Below are 15,401 nucleotides of genomic sequence, written 5' to 3'. Positions count from 1 at the left end.
GGAGTCCCCGCTGGTAGGTACTACCCGACAGTGCTCAGCTCCTCAGTTACTCTAATGCGCCTTCCCTCTGATAAGTCCTGGAGTCCCCACTGGTAGGTACTACTCGATAGCGCATGGTGTCCCAGTTACTTTAACTTGAGCTCTCCCTCTGGTAAGTCCTAGTTTGCCTGCTGGCAGCTGATGGTCCTCTCATGCCCTTGTTTATGATCACACACCCATTAAGCTCTAGAGACAATGTACAGACTGGCACTGAGCATGGCACACAGTGTCAAGGGCACCTTGGGCCAAGACAGCTTCCTGCTAGGTGGCCTTGTGCAATCCTGCTGACAATAATGGTAATATGATAATATTAAATCACATCTAGCATAATTTTCAACTACTGTCACAAGGCCTAAATTTTATCTTGGCTAGGTATAAAAAGGAATACTTCTGAAAGATACTTAACTAGTTTATAGTCAGTGAGATACTTTCATGGTTCAGTGTTGCCTCATTCTTGATAATCATAAAACACTTCAGCTGATCTCAACTCATTTCAATGACACTCCATGGCTCTGAAGCACAGCTTACCAGCACCTTAATTGGCAGCGTAACTAGGTAGAGAAAGGGCTTCCTTGTCAGCCTCATTAAGCTGTCACAAATGGGAGTAGCTTCAACTCCTTTCACTTAATTTTCTCTCAATTTAACATAGGTAGTAAAAGCAACCTATAGGTATTCTATAAATCTTAAAAAAGCTTTATATCCTCTGATTTTTTTTTAATTTCAGTACACTAGTAGACATGCTAAGTTAAAAAAAACTGGCAACTATTACTTAAAACTTAGAGTAGATGTTAATAATTATAGTCTACTCTAATATTAGGCACTCTGAAATAAGATGTAAGAAAATAAATGAACAATAATTAACTCCTGATATTTCGTAAGGAATTTTAAAAGACAGCCAGAGGAAGAAGGTAGGAAAACACAGGAAATGAGGGTAATGACATAGTGACTTCTGAGTCAACAGTAATAATGATGAATGGCTGCTTACAGCTGCAAACTATTCCAAGCATGAGACGCTATTTTAAGTACTTCATATTAACTTATTTATTTCTCGTAATGCTCTTTAGAGTAACTACTTTTAGTATTTCCATTCTACAGATAAAGAAATGGAAATACAAAAGGTTATATAACTGGCTCAAAGATCACTTCATTCTCAAGTGTGCAAGCTAGGACATAAGCCCAGACCAGTGTGCACTGTGACCAGACTCTGTTGTCACATCACTATACTAGAGACAGCAAACTAGAGATGTTTCCCCCTAAAGGTGAATAATACTATGCTGGACCGTATCGTGTCTGATATTTAGATTTTCACTTTAGCAATTTTTCTACAACATTTAATATGCTCCCTAAAGCAAAGTGTTGAGAGTTCTAAAGTGTGCCATACCTGAGGTTTCAAAATACACCATAGCTGAAGTTCTGAAATGTGCCATACCCAAGTTTCTGAAATATGCCATACCTGAGGTTTCAAAATACACCATAGCTGAAGTTCTGAAATGTGCCATACCCAAGTTTCTGAAATATGCCATACCTGAGGTTCTAAACTTGCAGGGGTCCTCAAACTTTTTAAACAGGGGGCCAGTTCACTGTCCCTCAGACTGTTGGAGGGCCGGACTGCAGACCCTCCGACAAGTTGGCTACTAAGCAAGATAGGCAGTGGCGGCAAAAACACCCAGCGGGCGGGACATATGTCCTAGGTGGGCCACATGTGGCCCGCAGGCCGTAGATTGAGGACGCCTGTAATCTAAAGTGTGCTGTATCTCAGTGAAATGTGCCATTTTTCAGTGAAATGTGCCACACCTGAAGTTCTGAAATGTGCCACACCTGAAGTTCTGAAATGTGCCATACCTGAGGTTATGGAAGGCAGTAACCAAGGCGGTGATCACCGTGATGGACAGAACAAGCATGTAAGCGTAGAACAGCAGAGTATATGAAAGCCTTTCAAATGTATTAAAAGGCAGGAGGCCAAAAGCTTCTTCACACAGATAGAGATTTGCATCAAAATCCCTAGGGAGCAAACGGAAAGCAAAGCACTAAATTCAACACAAGGCAAGGAACCAACATAACTACATTATACGTTTTGTTAAAACAAGTCTGCAACTAATAGCTGAGGAACTACCATGACTTGAGTTTTAAAGTATCTCCCCTTTTAATAGAACATAGCAAACAGATTTTCAATGCAGTTATACCTTGTTGCTCCAAGCCCAAATTTTGCCTTCAGAAATTTAAATATGTGTTCATCTGACTTCAGGTTAAGGATTTTCTATCAGGGAGAGAGAAAAAATTGCTATTAGTGTCTTAGGCATGGTTTCCTGATCATTTCCCATTGAATATGTACATTTGGTGCCCAATTTCATAGGGGAGAGTGTGTGTGTGTGTGTGTGTGTGTGTAAAATTAGTAAGCGTTTGCAGTAGTTCTCAGAAGTAAGGAATTCTAAAGCAGGAAATTTCAAACTTCCTTCTTTCCCTCTACAACCCCCATTTTAGCATAATCCTTTACTCAAAAAATATCTTATACGTAAGTTAAATATGCAAAATAGATAAAGGATGAGCTTTTTTGGTTTTAGGGAGAGGGAGAAGGAGAAGGTTGAAGCACAGTAAATACAGTTATTCAGACCAGATAACCAACAGCAGGATGGTCTGAAACCTTAGACGGAGAGGCAGCCCACAAGGCCTGTTCTGCTTTGGGGTTTTTAGTTTAGAAACAACTGGTGACACAATTCAAGACAGTGAAGACCCTCAAGGGTAGAACAGACAAATGCTGGTGTTCATCATTAGTAATTAAAATTTTAATTCACACAATTTTCTTTTCAATTTACAGCTCACAAAAATCCGTATAACAAATGGTGAAGAAATTATAGCAGAAGGAAAATGAAGATAGGAAAAAAAATAAGATGAAGCCAGAACTGGGGTTAGTTCACAAAATATATTCCATAGAGATAAGCCACAAATACGGTCTCCCGCTTCTGAGCAGTAAAGGCCAAGAGGGAGATAAACGCATGCGTGTTACCCACAGGGTCACATGAGTAGACAGACCAGCTGCTCAGAAGGGAGCCTACCAGTTCTGGAACTGAGGCTGGAGAGCAAACTTTCCCATGGGTACAGTAACAACAGTCAGGAGTTTCAAACACTATTCTTTCTAATTCTCTCACTGCAGGTCACTGACAAAATGCCAAGTGTAATCTAATAGATGTTACTCTTAGGGAGCCAGAAACCAGTGGTCCAGGGATGCAGGCTCTGTTGTCTTAATCTGAGAACAGACCACTGAATACGCAGAGTGGGCAAATGGATGAACTGCATATCTTTCAGCCAGTCTTCCAGAAATGCTGACTGTCCTGCTCAAATAAGCTTTTGACAAGTTTTGAACTGCACAGAGTTTAAGAGCACAGTGACAAGGACCTGGAGTAAGGCGTTTAGCATAGCTGACTAGGTGAAGAGCCTTTGTTTTTCTTTGACAGTTGATAGGAACAAGGGCTGTGACTGTCTGTAGGGAAAGACCCTGTTCCACAGACATCTCCTACCCTGAGACCAGCCTCCTAGAAGGGCAAAATGATCTGAAGAAATCATAGTATTTTTGCTCCAGCATAAAAATAAAAGGGACATCATGGTCCAAGAACTATACTGTTAAGTAAAACCTGTCCTCAAAAAACAATAAAAAATAAAAAATAGAGCCTGTAAAAAATGAAGCATGTTAAACTAAGGAGAACCCCTAGGGCACTTAAAAAATATCTTAGCAAAGCTCCTACTAGACATATAACAAATGGACGCCCGAGCTACTGACTGTGTTATTCTGCTGTTAGGGTTGTTAATTTAAAGTCGGTTAAATGTTGGGGAACATCTATTAAAAATGAGCTCAACTGTTCTTTCTAGCAGACATTAGGTAGTGAGGCCAGTTTATTAACTGAACCCAATAAAAATCATGTCACTTTCTTTTTTAGTACCATAGTGTAGGAAACCATGTGTACATTATGATACTAAAAAGAATTTTTTAAATTTAGAGAAATATTTGTTTAATGCTTTTAAAGTTGAGCTTTAAAGAAGTTTAGTAACTGAAAAGGTGGAGCGCATTCAAGGCAGAGCATTTAAAAAGACTGAATAGAAACCAATGATTAAAATCAACAAAATAATCCTTGTTACTAAGACAAGTTAAAACTGAGCCTTTCAAACTAAAACTGTAACTCTTCAGTAATGCTAACACACTTTATAAAGCAAGAATTTAATCATTCAAAATTTAAAGTTTAAAAAAATCTGGGGGTGGCTGTGCACCCCTGTATACTTGGGAGGCTGAAGCAGGAGGACTGCTAGAGCCCAGGAGTTGAGGCCAGCCTGGCAATATAGCGAGACTCTGACTCTAAAAAATAAAAAGAGTTTAAAAAACTATCTCTAATGCCATAAAGCAATTTAAAAACACATTAAATGCCAGTTTATTAACTTACCTTAATTATGTTGTTGAGAAAAAGTGTCAAACACAAAACCACAAACAAATGTAACAGAAGTTTCCCAATCCTATTAAGGAAGCTTCCAGTTTTCAGATTTTTCTAGAAATTAAAAGATATGTGTTTCAATTCTTTAATTTAATATAAGTTCATAAATACTGAAATGAGATTAAAGATTTATAACATGGGATCATACAACATAAAGGGGAGATACATGGGGAAAAATAGCCATTAGACTAATCTTTATGAGGTTTCATTGCCTCAATACTTCAACTTCCTAATAGTAAATGAGTCCCTGAAAAACAAGCTCCATGAGATGAGGAAATGTGTGCTCGGTTTTTTTTTCCTTATTTTTTTTTTAACATCTTCACAACCAGAGTTAGTTCTGCAATCCGAGTATTGGGGTCTGCCACTGGGAAGCTGCTCAGATAAGCTGACTGAACAAATCATTGTATCATTTATCGTTTAACTCATGTATCACAGATATAGCTATAACCCAACTTATAAAAACTTATCAGTATTAAAAAAGTAAACTGTGATTTTTGATATGTAATAGTTTTCTTATAACCTTTAGGTAACTTTATCCATTGTCAAACAGAATGTCAAAACAGGCTTGGTGTCTGTTGCTCAGTAGTTAGGTGACTGGCCACATACACCACCATGGCTGGTGGGTGTGAACCCAGCCCAGGCCAGCTAAACAACAATGACAACTGCAACAAAAAAAAATAGCCGGGCGTTGTGGCAGGCGCCTGTAAGTCCCAGCTACTCTGGAGGCTGAGGCAGGAGAACAGCTTAAGTCCAAGAGTAGGAAGTTGCTGTGAGCTGTGATGCCTGCCACAGCACTCTACTAATACTTTTTGAGTGAAACTGTCTCAAAAAAAAAAAAAAAAAGAATGCCAAAAGAGTTCAAATACCTGAAGAGTGACATTTATAACTATGATGAAAAGGATGAATGAGAACTAGTATTTTTGATAATCAACTAAAAGGCCTGTTTTTAAAAAAATCTTTGTTAATGTCTATCTATAGTAATTTACTCAAAAGAGTAAATAAAAGGATTTATTCTTCCCAAAGTACAAAACAAAATGGCTTCATGACGTAGAAATGTTTATAGTCCATGAGAAAGGAAATAGGCTTTGTAATAATTTTAAGCAAAAACAAATGACTTTTAAAACTCATGTAAATTTAAGAATTTTAATTATATAATAAAGCCAAAAGACCAGGTCAATGTTTTCATATGGGAAATGTCACATTCTATTCCTATCATTTATTTAGACTCTCAAAATTCTTAAAGTACAGTAAATTTTAATTCAGTTAGAAATGAATAGTAAGGTGTGGAAGACCCAGGAAGAGAGTCACATCTCTGCATCAAACCACTACCGGGACCCGCCAGGTGGAAACACGGGATGAGCCCACCCATCTCACGGCCAGAGTCCCCTCACTGTGGAGTCCAGACACACAAAGGCTAACAGTTTTCTCTTCCATTTCAACTTTAAATCTATGACATTCAGTAAGCTTCTATGGCTATTCCCTGAAGTACGATCCCAAATGTTTAAAAAATATTTGTCAAAACAAAGGGATGGCACAGGACCCCCAGAAGGTTCAGAAATGCCACAGTAGGCACAGGCACTTAAAAAGGGCAAATAACACTGCTCACGCTTTTCAGTAGGAATCAGCTCATGAATTTTTCATAAATTTTCTTTTGTATGCTACATGAAAATATGGTCCAGCAAACTGCACAATTAAAGAGTTTACTTTAAGAAAGAACACAAAAAAGTCCTACCTGAAATTTTCTTGCAATTAATACTGAAAGGTTAAAACTGATAAGCAATGATCCCAGAATCATGGAATTAAAGAACTGAAGAATGCAGACCAGGAGCAACACTGCTATCTGGATGCCGTACAGCCACGTCGCCTGCAACAAGCAGAGGGAGCCGCTGAGCACTTCTCATCAGGAGATGCCCGTACTGGGCGTAAGGGGGATACAACCCAGGTTACCTGGCTTCAAGAAACACAGTCTGGAAAGGGACACTAACACATATGCATACCATGTATTTACGTATATTTTTTTGGTGACAGAGCCTCAAGCTGTCCCCTTGGGTAGAGTGCTGTGGCATCACAATTCACAGCAACCTCCAACTCCTGGGCTCAAGTGATTCTCCTGCCTCAGCCTCCCGAGGTTGAGGTGCCCGCCACAGGTGCCCGGCTATTTTTAGGTTGCAGCTGTCGTTGTTTGGCAGCCCGGGCTGGATTCGAACCAGCCACCTTGGGTGTACGTGGCTGGCGCCTTAGCCACCTGAGCCACAGGCGCCAAGCCCATGTATTTACCTTTTAAGGACAGAATACTTACAATATAACATGAATTAAGGGGCAAAGGAACAGAGATAGCGTGAGTCCAGGAAGAAAACGATGATCTAAGTGGATCTGGGGAGTGGGCAGGTGCTGTCTGTCTGTAATCCTCAGTTTTAAATTCTTTTTCTTTTTTTTTAGTCGCAATCTCACTCTGTCACATTGGGTTGAGTGCCACGTTGTCAAGAACTCACAGCAACCTCAAACTTCTAGGCTCTGGTGATCCTGCTGCCTCAGCCTCCTGAGTAGCTGGGACTATAGGCACCACTACAACACCCAGCTAGTTTTTCTATTTTTAGTAGAGATGGGGTCTCTTTCTCAGGCTGGTCTGGAACTGAGCTCAAGCAATCCTCCTGCCTTGGCCTCCCAGAGTGCTGGTATTACAGGTGTGAGCCACTGTGCTCGGCCTCTCAGTTTAAAATTCTTTTACAGTTATTATTTACAGCAAATAGTAAGTACTTTATGCATTCCATTATGTCCCAGATTTCCACTGTACACTTCAGGGCTACACCATATACACTTCATTTTCTCTGTGCACATGTACGTGCCTAGACCCCCTGATTGGGGTGGAAACTCGCCCTGTGGCTGGGCCTCTCACAGCATGCTGGCAGGCTCATACGGTGGTCAGGGATCAGCAGCACCCGCCCTGGAGTCCTGACTCTGGGGTCAACCTGCTGTGTGAACTTAATGTGGTGCAAGTGAGACGCTATCTCAAAAAAACAGGCTCATCTGTAAAGAGAGATGGTATACCTCCTCAGAGAGCTGCTGTAGGGCTTACAGAAGAATGGGATGTGGAAACACATGGCACATAATAAGCATTCATTAAGGAAAACTCTTGAGGGAGTGAAAACTGTCAACAGGTCGACTCTGAAGGAAGCAAAATGCAACCAACTTGAACACAAAAACAAGAGTCAATACTTTCTGTTTGTTTCCTTCTCTCAAATCAGACTACCCCATACTCAACTGGCACATGAAAAATACTAGTTTTATGGAGCAGCAAATCCGATTTTCCTTGTGGTTTTGTTCTCTCAACCTCAAGGGAAACGAACCCCACCAAGCACTGCAGAGTGAGGCTGCAGCAGCTGAGCACTTCTGTTCAGCCTTCATGGAAACTCAGGGAAACGGATGATCCTAGTTTTCAGGATTACAGAGATAATAACGTACCCTACTGTAGATTTTTAAAAATTTAGAAAAACATAAAAAAGAATCAGCACAGAAAGGTGGACTCTGGGGTCAAAACCTAGTATCTACAGAAATATCTATAGATACCTAGAAATACCTAGAGTATCTATAGAAATAATACTGATTTCATAGCAGTGTACAATATTTCATATATGGCATTTGATAATTCATGTTACACAACATCATTTTCTTGCATCAATGACTGTTCTGTGAAAACTTAAATTTTAAATGGTTTTGTAATATGCCACCATAGGCTGTCATTTTTATTTCACTAGACTGTTGAGGTGTTCTCAGCCTTTTATTATTATTAAATTAACATTATAATCAACATCCATGTTTTGAAACCTCAGGTCATGATACCTGATTAGTTACTTATGTTTGCTCCTTTCTGAATTCTTAGTAGCTACAAGAACCCCACTAGGAACGTGACACTTAATAAATATTAAATGAATGGGCTAGGCGCCTATAGCTCAACTGGCTAAGGCGCCAGCCACGTACACCTAAGGTGGCGGGTTCAAATCCCCAGCCCGGACCCGCCAAACAACAATGACGGCTGCAACCAAAAAAAATAGCCTGGCGTTGTGGCGGGCGCCTGTGGTCCCAGCTACTTGGGAGGCGGAGGCAAGAGACTGGCTTGAGCCCAGAGTTGGAGGTTGCTGTGAGCTGTAATGCCACAGCACTCTACCCAGGGGGACAGCTTGAGGCTCTGTCTTAAAAAAAAAAAAAAAAAAATATTAAATGAATGAACACATTTCCTTAGGAAAGAGTCTTGAAAGGAGAATTAGTGGTTAGAGAAGCAAACGTATTTTCTTCCTTTTTAACAGCCTTATTAAGATATAATTCATATTCCATCAAATGTGCCCCCTGAGAATACACAAGTCATGATTTCTGGTATATGAACAGTGCTGTGCAGTGATCACTACAGTCTAATGTTAAGGAGTTCTCACCACTTCAGAACACTTCCATCTCCATTAGGCGTCACTCCTCGTCACTCTCCTTCCCCCATCCCCTCCCCCACCCCACGTTTCACAGATTTCTATGTTCTGCACATTTCCTATAAGTGGACCAATGTTAAGACAATCTGCAGTCTGTGACTGGCTTCCCTGACTCAGCACCATGCTCTCCAGTTTCCTCCATGTGTAGCACACACATCCTTATTGTGGTTTTGGTTTGCCATTCTGTCAGAGCTGATGAGGTTGAGTATCTTTTCACGTGTTTACTGTATAATTAAGATACACTATTTACTTAGTTAGGGACAGAATCTCACTCTGTCACCCTGGATAGAATGCAATGACATCGTCACAGCTCACTGCAATCTCACACTCTTGCGCTTAAGGGATCCAACTGCCTCCGTCTGCCAAGTAGCTGGGACTATAGGTTTGTGTCCCTACACCTGGCTAATTTTTCTATTTTTTGTAGAGACGGAGTCTCACATTTGCTCATGCTGGTCTTGAAATCCTGACCTGAAGCAATTTGCTTAGCTTGGCCTCCCAAACTGCTCAGGTTATAGACCTGAGCCACCAAATCTGGCCCAATTATGTATCTTTATTTATTTATTTAGTCTTTCGTACATAGATCATAAATACATTTATGCCACTATAGGATTCAATGTGTTGATTATTTGTACAAATTGGAATGCTTACTACCTATTAAACAACATAACCTTCACCACTTTTACCCTATTACAGGATTAAGACATTTATGCTCTACCGGATAGATCCAACTTCTACTTGCAGTATGCTTCATAGGTGTGGTCCCCCTCCCCACCCTCCCTCTACCAACCCGCCCCCTCCCTCCCCTTCCCTCCTTCATCCTAGGCTATAGTTGTGTTTCATTTTTCATATGCAATGTGAGTGATTATAAATTGGTTTCACAGTAGTACTGAGTATATTGGATTTTTTTCCATTCCTGAGATACTTTACTAAGAATAATATTTTCCAGCTCCATCCACGTAAACATAAAAGAGGTAAAGTCTTCATTTTTTAATGCTGCATAGTATTCCATGGTATACATATACTACAATTTATTAATCCATTCATGGGCACTTGGGTTTCTTCTATGACTTGGCAATAATGAATTGGGCTGCAATGAACAATCTGGCGCAAATATCTCTATTGCCAAATGATTTTTGGTCCTTTGGATATACACCTAGAAGAGGAATTGCAGGATCAAATGGCAGGTCTACATTTAGATCCCTGAGTGTTCTCCAAACTTCCTTCCAAAAGGAACGTACTAGCTTGCATTCCCACCAGCAGTGCAGAAGTGTTCCCTTTTCTCTATATCCACACCAACGTCTGTAGTTTTGGGATTTTGTGATGTGGGCTACTCCATTTACTGGAGTTAGATGGTATCTCAGAGTAGTTTTGGTTTGCATCTCTCTGATGATTAAGGATGATGAGCATTTTTTCATGTGTCTGTAGACCATGCGCCTATCTTCTTCAGAGAAACTTCTGTTCATGTCTCTTGCCCACAATGAAATGGGATCACTTGTGTTTTTTTTAGTAATTAGTTTGAGTTCTCTGTGGATTCTGGTTATTAGACCTTTGTCTGATATATAACTTGCAAAAATCCTCTCCCATTCTGAGGGCTGTTTGCTTTGCTTAGTGTGTTCTTGGCAGTGCAGAAGCTTTTTAATTTGATCAGATCCCAGTAATGTATTTTTCATGTTGCTTCAATTGCCCAGGGTGTCCTCCTCATAAAGCACTCTCCCAGGCCAATTTTCTCATGCTTTTCACCTGTACTCTCTAAGAATTTTTATTGTGTCTTAAGTCCTTTAACCAGTGAGAGTCAATTTTTGTTAGAGGAGAAAGGTGTGGGTCTAGTTTTAGTTTTCTACAGGTCACCAGCCAATTCACCCAGCATCATTTGTTGAATAGGGAATCTTTCCCCCAATTTATATTTTAATAGGCTTATCAAAAATCAAAGGACGATAAGTGTCTGGGTTCACCTCTTGGTCTTCAATTCTGTTCCATACATCTACCTCTCTGTTTTTGTGCCAGTACCATGCTGTTTTGATCACTATCGCTTTATAGTATAGTCTAAAGCAGGGGTCCTCAAACTTTTTAAACAGGGGGCCAGTTCAATGTCCCTCAGACCATTGGAGGTCCAGACTGTGGGCCTCGGGACAAGTTGGCAGCAAAAACACCTGGTAGGCTGGATAAATATCCTTGGTGGGCTGCATGTAGCCCACAGGCCATAGTTTGAGGACGCTTGGTCTAAAGTCTGGAAGTGTGATTCTTCCTGATTTGTTTTTATTTCTGAGTAGTATCTTGGCTATTTGAGGTTTTTTCTGTTTCCATATAAAACGAAGTACTAATTTTTCCAGGTCTTTAAGACAGAGGAGCTTTAATAGGGATTGCATTAAATTTGTAAATTGCTTTACGTAGTATTGACATTTTAACAATGTTGATTCTTCCCAGCCATGAGCATGGTACGTTTTTCCATTTGTTGCGATCTTCAGCTATTTCTTTTCTCAGGGTTTCATAGTTCTCTTTATAGAGGTCCTTCACATCCTTGGTTAGATACACTCCCAGATATTTCATCTTCTTTGGCACTACTGTAAAGGGAATAGAGTCCTTGATTGATTTTTCCCCTTGACTATTGTTGGTATACGTGAAGGCTACAGATTTGTGAGTGTTAATTTTGTAGCCTGAGATGTTGCTGTATTCCTTGATCATCTCTAGGAGTTTTGTAGTTGATTCCCTGGGATTTTCCAGATATATAATCATATCATCTGAGAAGAGTGATAGTTTGATCTCCTCTGGTCCTATCTGGATCCCTTTGATTGCCTTCTCTTGCCTGACTGCAGTAGCTAAGACTTTCATTACAATGTTAAAAAGCAGTAGAGACAGTGGGCATCCTTGCCTAGTTCCTGATCTGAGTGGAAATGATTTCAATTTTACTCCGTTGAACATGATATTGGCTGTGGATTTGTTGTAGATGGCCTCTATCAGTTTAAGAAATGTTCCTTCTATACCTATTTTCTTAAGTGCACTGATGAGGAAAGGATGCTGAATATTGTCGAAAGCTTTTTCTATATCAATTGAGAGAATCATATGGTCTTTTTTTTTAATTTGTTTATGTGATGTATTATATTTATGGATTTACATATATTGAACCATCCTTGGGACCCAGGGATGAAACCCACCTGGTCGTGATGTATAATTTTTTTGATGCGTTGTTGGATTCTGTTTGTTAGGATCTTGTTGAATATTTTTGCATCAATATTCATTAGAGATATTGGTCTGTAATTTTCTTTTCTTGTTGGGTCTTTTCCTGGTTTGGGTATCAGGGTGATATTTGCTTCATAGAATGTGTTGAGAAGTATTCCTTCTTTTTGTATGTTTTGGAAAAGGTTAAGTAATATAGGTACTAGGTCCTCTGTAAAGGTTTGGTAGAATTCTGATGTGAAGTCATCTGGTGCCGGGCTTTTCTTTTTGGGGAGATTTCTTATAGCTGATGCTATCTCAGAACTTGTTATAGGCTCATTCAACATTTCCACTTCTTTCTGACTAGGTCTAGGAGGGTGGCATGTTTCCAAGTATTGATCTATTTCCTTCAGGTTTTCATATTTCTGAGAATAGAGTTTTATGTAATATTCATTAAGGATTTGTTGAATTTCTGAGGAGTTTGTTGTTATTTGGCCTTTATCATTTCTGACTGATGAAATCAGGGATCTTACTCTTCTATTTCTGGTTAGGTTAGCCAAAGGTTTATCTATTTTATTGACCTTTTCAAAAAACCAACTCTTTGATTGGTTGATCTGTTGTATGATTCTGCTGTTTTCAATTTCATTTTGTTCTGCTCTAATTTTAGTTATTTCTTTTCTTCTGCTGGGTTTAGGGTTGGAATGTTCTTCTTTTTCCAGCTGCTTGAGATGTCCCATTAAGTTGACGACTTCCTCTCTTTCTGTTTTCTTGAGGAAGGCTTGCAATGCTATAAATTTATAGTTTGTGTCTTCATTATCATTTTGTTCCAAAAGTTTGGTAATTTCCTTCTTAATCTCATCTATGACCCAGTTATCATTCGGCATGGGGTTATTTAGTTTCCATGTTTTTGTATGCGTACGCAGATTCCTGTTGTTACAGAGTTCGATTTTTATCCCATGATGGTCCAAGAAAATATAAGGAATGATTTCTATTCTTTTAAATTTGCTGAGGTTAGACTTGTGACCTAAGATGTGATCAATTTTGGAGGATGATCCATGGGCTGATGAGAAGAATGTGTATTCATTTTTGTTAGGATGAAATGTTCTATAGATGTCTGTTAGATGCAAATGTTGAATGGTTAGGTTCAAGTCTAAAATTTCCTTGCTTAGCTTCTTTTTGGAGGATCTATCCAACACTGCCAAAGGAGTGTTAAAATTTCCGACAATCACGGTGCTGGAGCCAATTATGTATTTTATTTGGAGAAGTGTTTATCCAAATCCTTTGCCCATCTTTTATTGCTGAAAGAGTTGTAACAGTTCTTTATATATTCTGTAAGTCCTTTATCAGATATATGATTCACACATTTCTCTCTTATTCAGTGAGTTTCTTTTCACTGTCTTGATGATATACTTTAAAACACAGAAGTTTTTAATTTTGACAACGTCCATTAATCTACTTTTTTTTAGTCACCCTTGCCTTTGGTGTTATCTAGGAAGGCTTGTGTGACCTTCAAGGTCATGAAGTTATTTCTATGTCTTCTAAAAGTTTTACAGTTTTAACTCTTACACTCAGGTCTATGATCCACTTTGAGCTAATTCTTGTATACAGTGAAGGAAGTGGTCCAACTTCATCCTTTGAACTAAGTCATGCATGCAGTGAAGGAAGGGCTCCAACTTCATTCTTTGAGCTAATTTGGGTATATAGTCAGAGGAAGGGGCCCAACTTAAATCTTTTGCTTGTGGATATCCAGTTATTCCATCACCATTTGTTGAAAAGACTATTCTTTCTCCATTTAGTTACCTTCATATCCTCACTGGAAATCAATTGACTGTTTTCTGCGAGTGACTATTTAGGTCTCTCAGCTCTATTCCATGGATCTGTGTCTACCCTTCTGCCATCATCAGACCATACTGATTACTGCAGGTTTGTAGTCCATGTTGAAATCAGAAAGTTTGAGTCTTCCTACTTTGTTCTTCCCTTTCAAGATTGTTTTAGCTATTCTGGATCTCTTAAGCTTCCACATCAATTTTAGAATCAGCTCATCAATGTCTACAAAAAATCTACCTGGGATCCTGAGAGGGGATGTGTTGAATCTGTCTATCAATTTGGATATTTCTGCCATCTTAACAACAGTAAGTCCTCCAGTCCAACAGTGTGAGAGTTTTCCCAGAGGATTTGGGTCTTTAGAACTTTCATCAGTGTTTTGTAGTGTCCAGAGTACAAGTCTGCCCTTCTTTTTATAAATTTATAACCGAGCATATCACTCTTTTTCCTTCTAGGAAATGTTTGTGTCCTTTGTTCCTGTCCCTCCTTAGTTTGTAAATGTTTTCCTCACTGATTTGTAGGAACTCTTTAAAGATACCAACTCACTCACAAATAATATACTTTTTTTTCCAAGAAAAAATGTTTTTGTTTGCCTTTATCTGGGGGTATGCTTTTTGATACTGGTAGTTCTTCTTCTTCTTCTTTTTTTTTTTAATAAAGTAAGCAAACTTCCATAAAAAGGTGTGGTTTGTGTAACACAAGATTGTATATTTTCATAAATGTAATTATGTCTGAGGTTCCAGAGAAAAATTGCTGGTGAGCAGCTAAAAGTGTAAAACTGAGCAGTACTGTCCATGAGAAAGTCCTGGGTTATCAGGGGTATGCTCAGTGTGCCCTCCCACTTTCTGTTGTACAGTGTAGGATAGCAATAAGGCAACAAGATTACAGTTCACCTTTGATAGCATGGGTTTGAATGACATGGGTCCACTTATAAGTGGATTTTCTTCCACTCTGCCAGGCCTGAGACAGTAAGGCCAATCTCTTTCCTCCCCTTCTTCTTCTACTTCAGCCTATCCAATACGAGGGTCATCTCCATACCGAAGATCCATTTCCACTTAATGAATAATATATTTTATCTTCCTTATGATTTTCTTAGTAACATTTTCTCTGCAGCTTACTTTATTGTAAGAATATAGTATGTAACTATGTTTTAGATGTGTCCTGCAAATCCAGATAAGCTACATCTTCATTTTCTTTGAGTTCAATGTTCTCCAAGACTTCCTCCTTGACCCATAGATTTACTTTTATTTTATTTTTTTGAGATAGAGCCTCAAGCTGTGGCCCTGGGTAGAGTGCTGTGAGCTGTGATGCCTCCAACTCCTGGGCTCAAGCAATTCTCCTTACTCTGCCTCCCAAGTAGCTGGGACTACAGGCACCTGCCACAATGCCCGGCTATTTTTTGGTTGCAGTTGTCATTGTTGTTTGGCAGGCC

At 39.4% G+C, this 15,401-nt stretch overlaps 1 protein-coding gene across 2 annotated transcripts in view; it reads right to left on the bottom strand.

The window, feature by feature from the left end:
- The window catches only part of DPY19L3 (dpy-19 like C-mannosyltransferase 3), a 91,289-nt gene that overhangs the window by 26,512 nt on the left and 49,376 nt on the right, over nt 1-15,401 (bottom strand). For both annotated transcript variants that reach the window (XM_023518359.1, XM_023518360.1), the window contains exons 10-13: nt 6,250-6,381; nt 4,470-4,571; nt 2,223-2,296; nt 1,882-2,040 (exon numbers count right to left, since the gene is read on the bottom strand). In XM_023518359.1, the coding sequence (XP_023374127.1) occupies nt 1,882-2,040; nt 2,223-2,296; nt 4,470-4,571; nt 6,250-6,381 (467 nt within the window). The remainder of the gene's footprint in view (nt 1-1,881; nt 2,041-2,222; nt 2,297-4,469; nt 4,572-6,249; nt 6,382-15,401) is intronic.

This window comes from Otolemur garnettii, unplaced genomic scaffold (assembly GCF_000181295.1).
Source record: "Otolemur garnettii isolate 467f Iridium unplaced genomic scaffold, OtoGar3 scaffold00135, whole genome shotgun sequence".
NCBI lineage: Eukaryota > Metazoa > Chordata > Mammalia > Primates > Galagidae > Otolemur > Otolemur garnettii.
The sequence above is the reverse complement of the archived record's forward strand: the minus strand, read 5'-3'. Positions and strand labels throughout refer to the sequence as shown.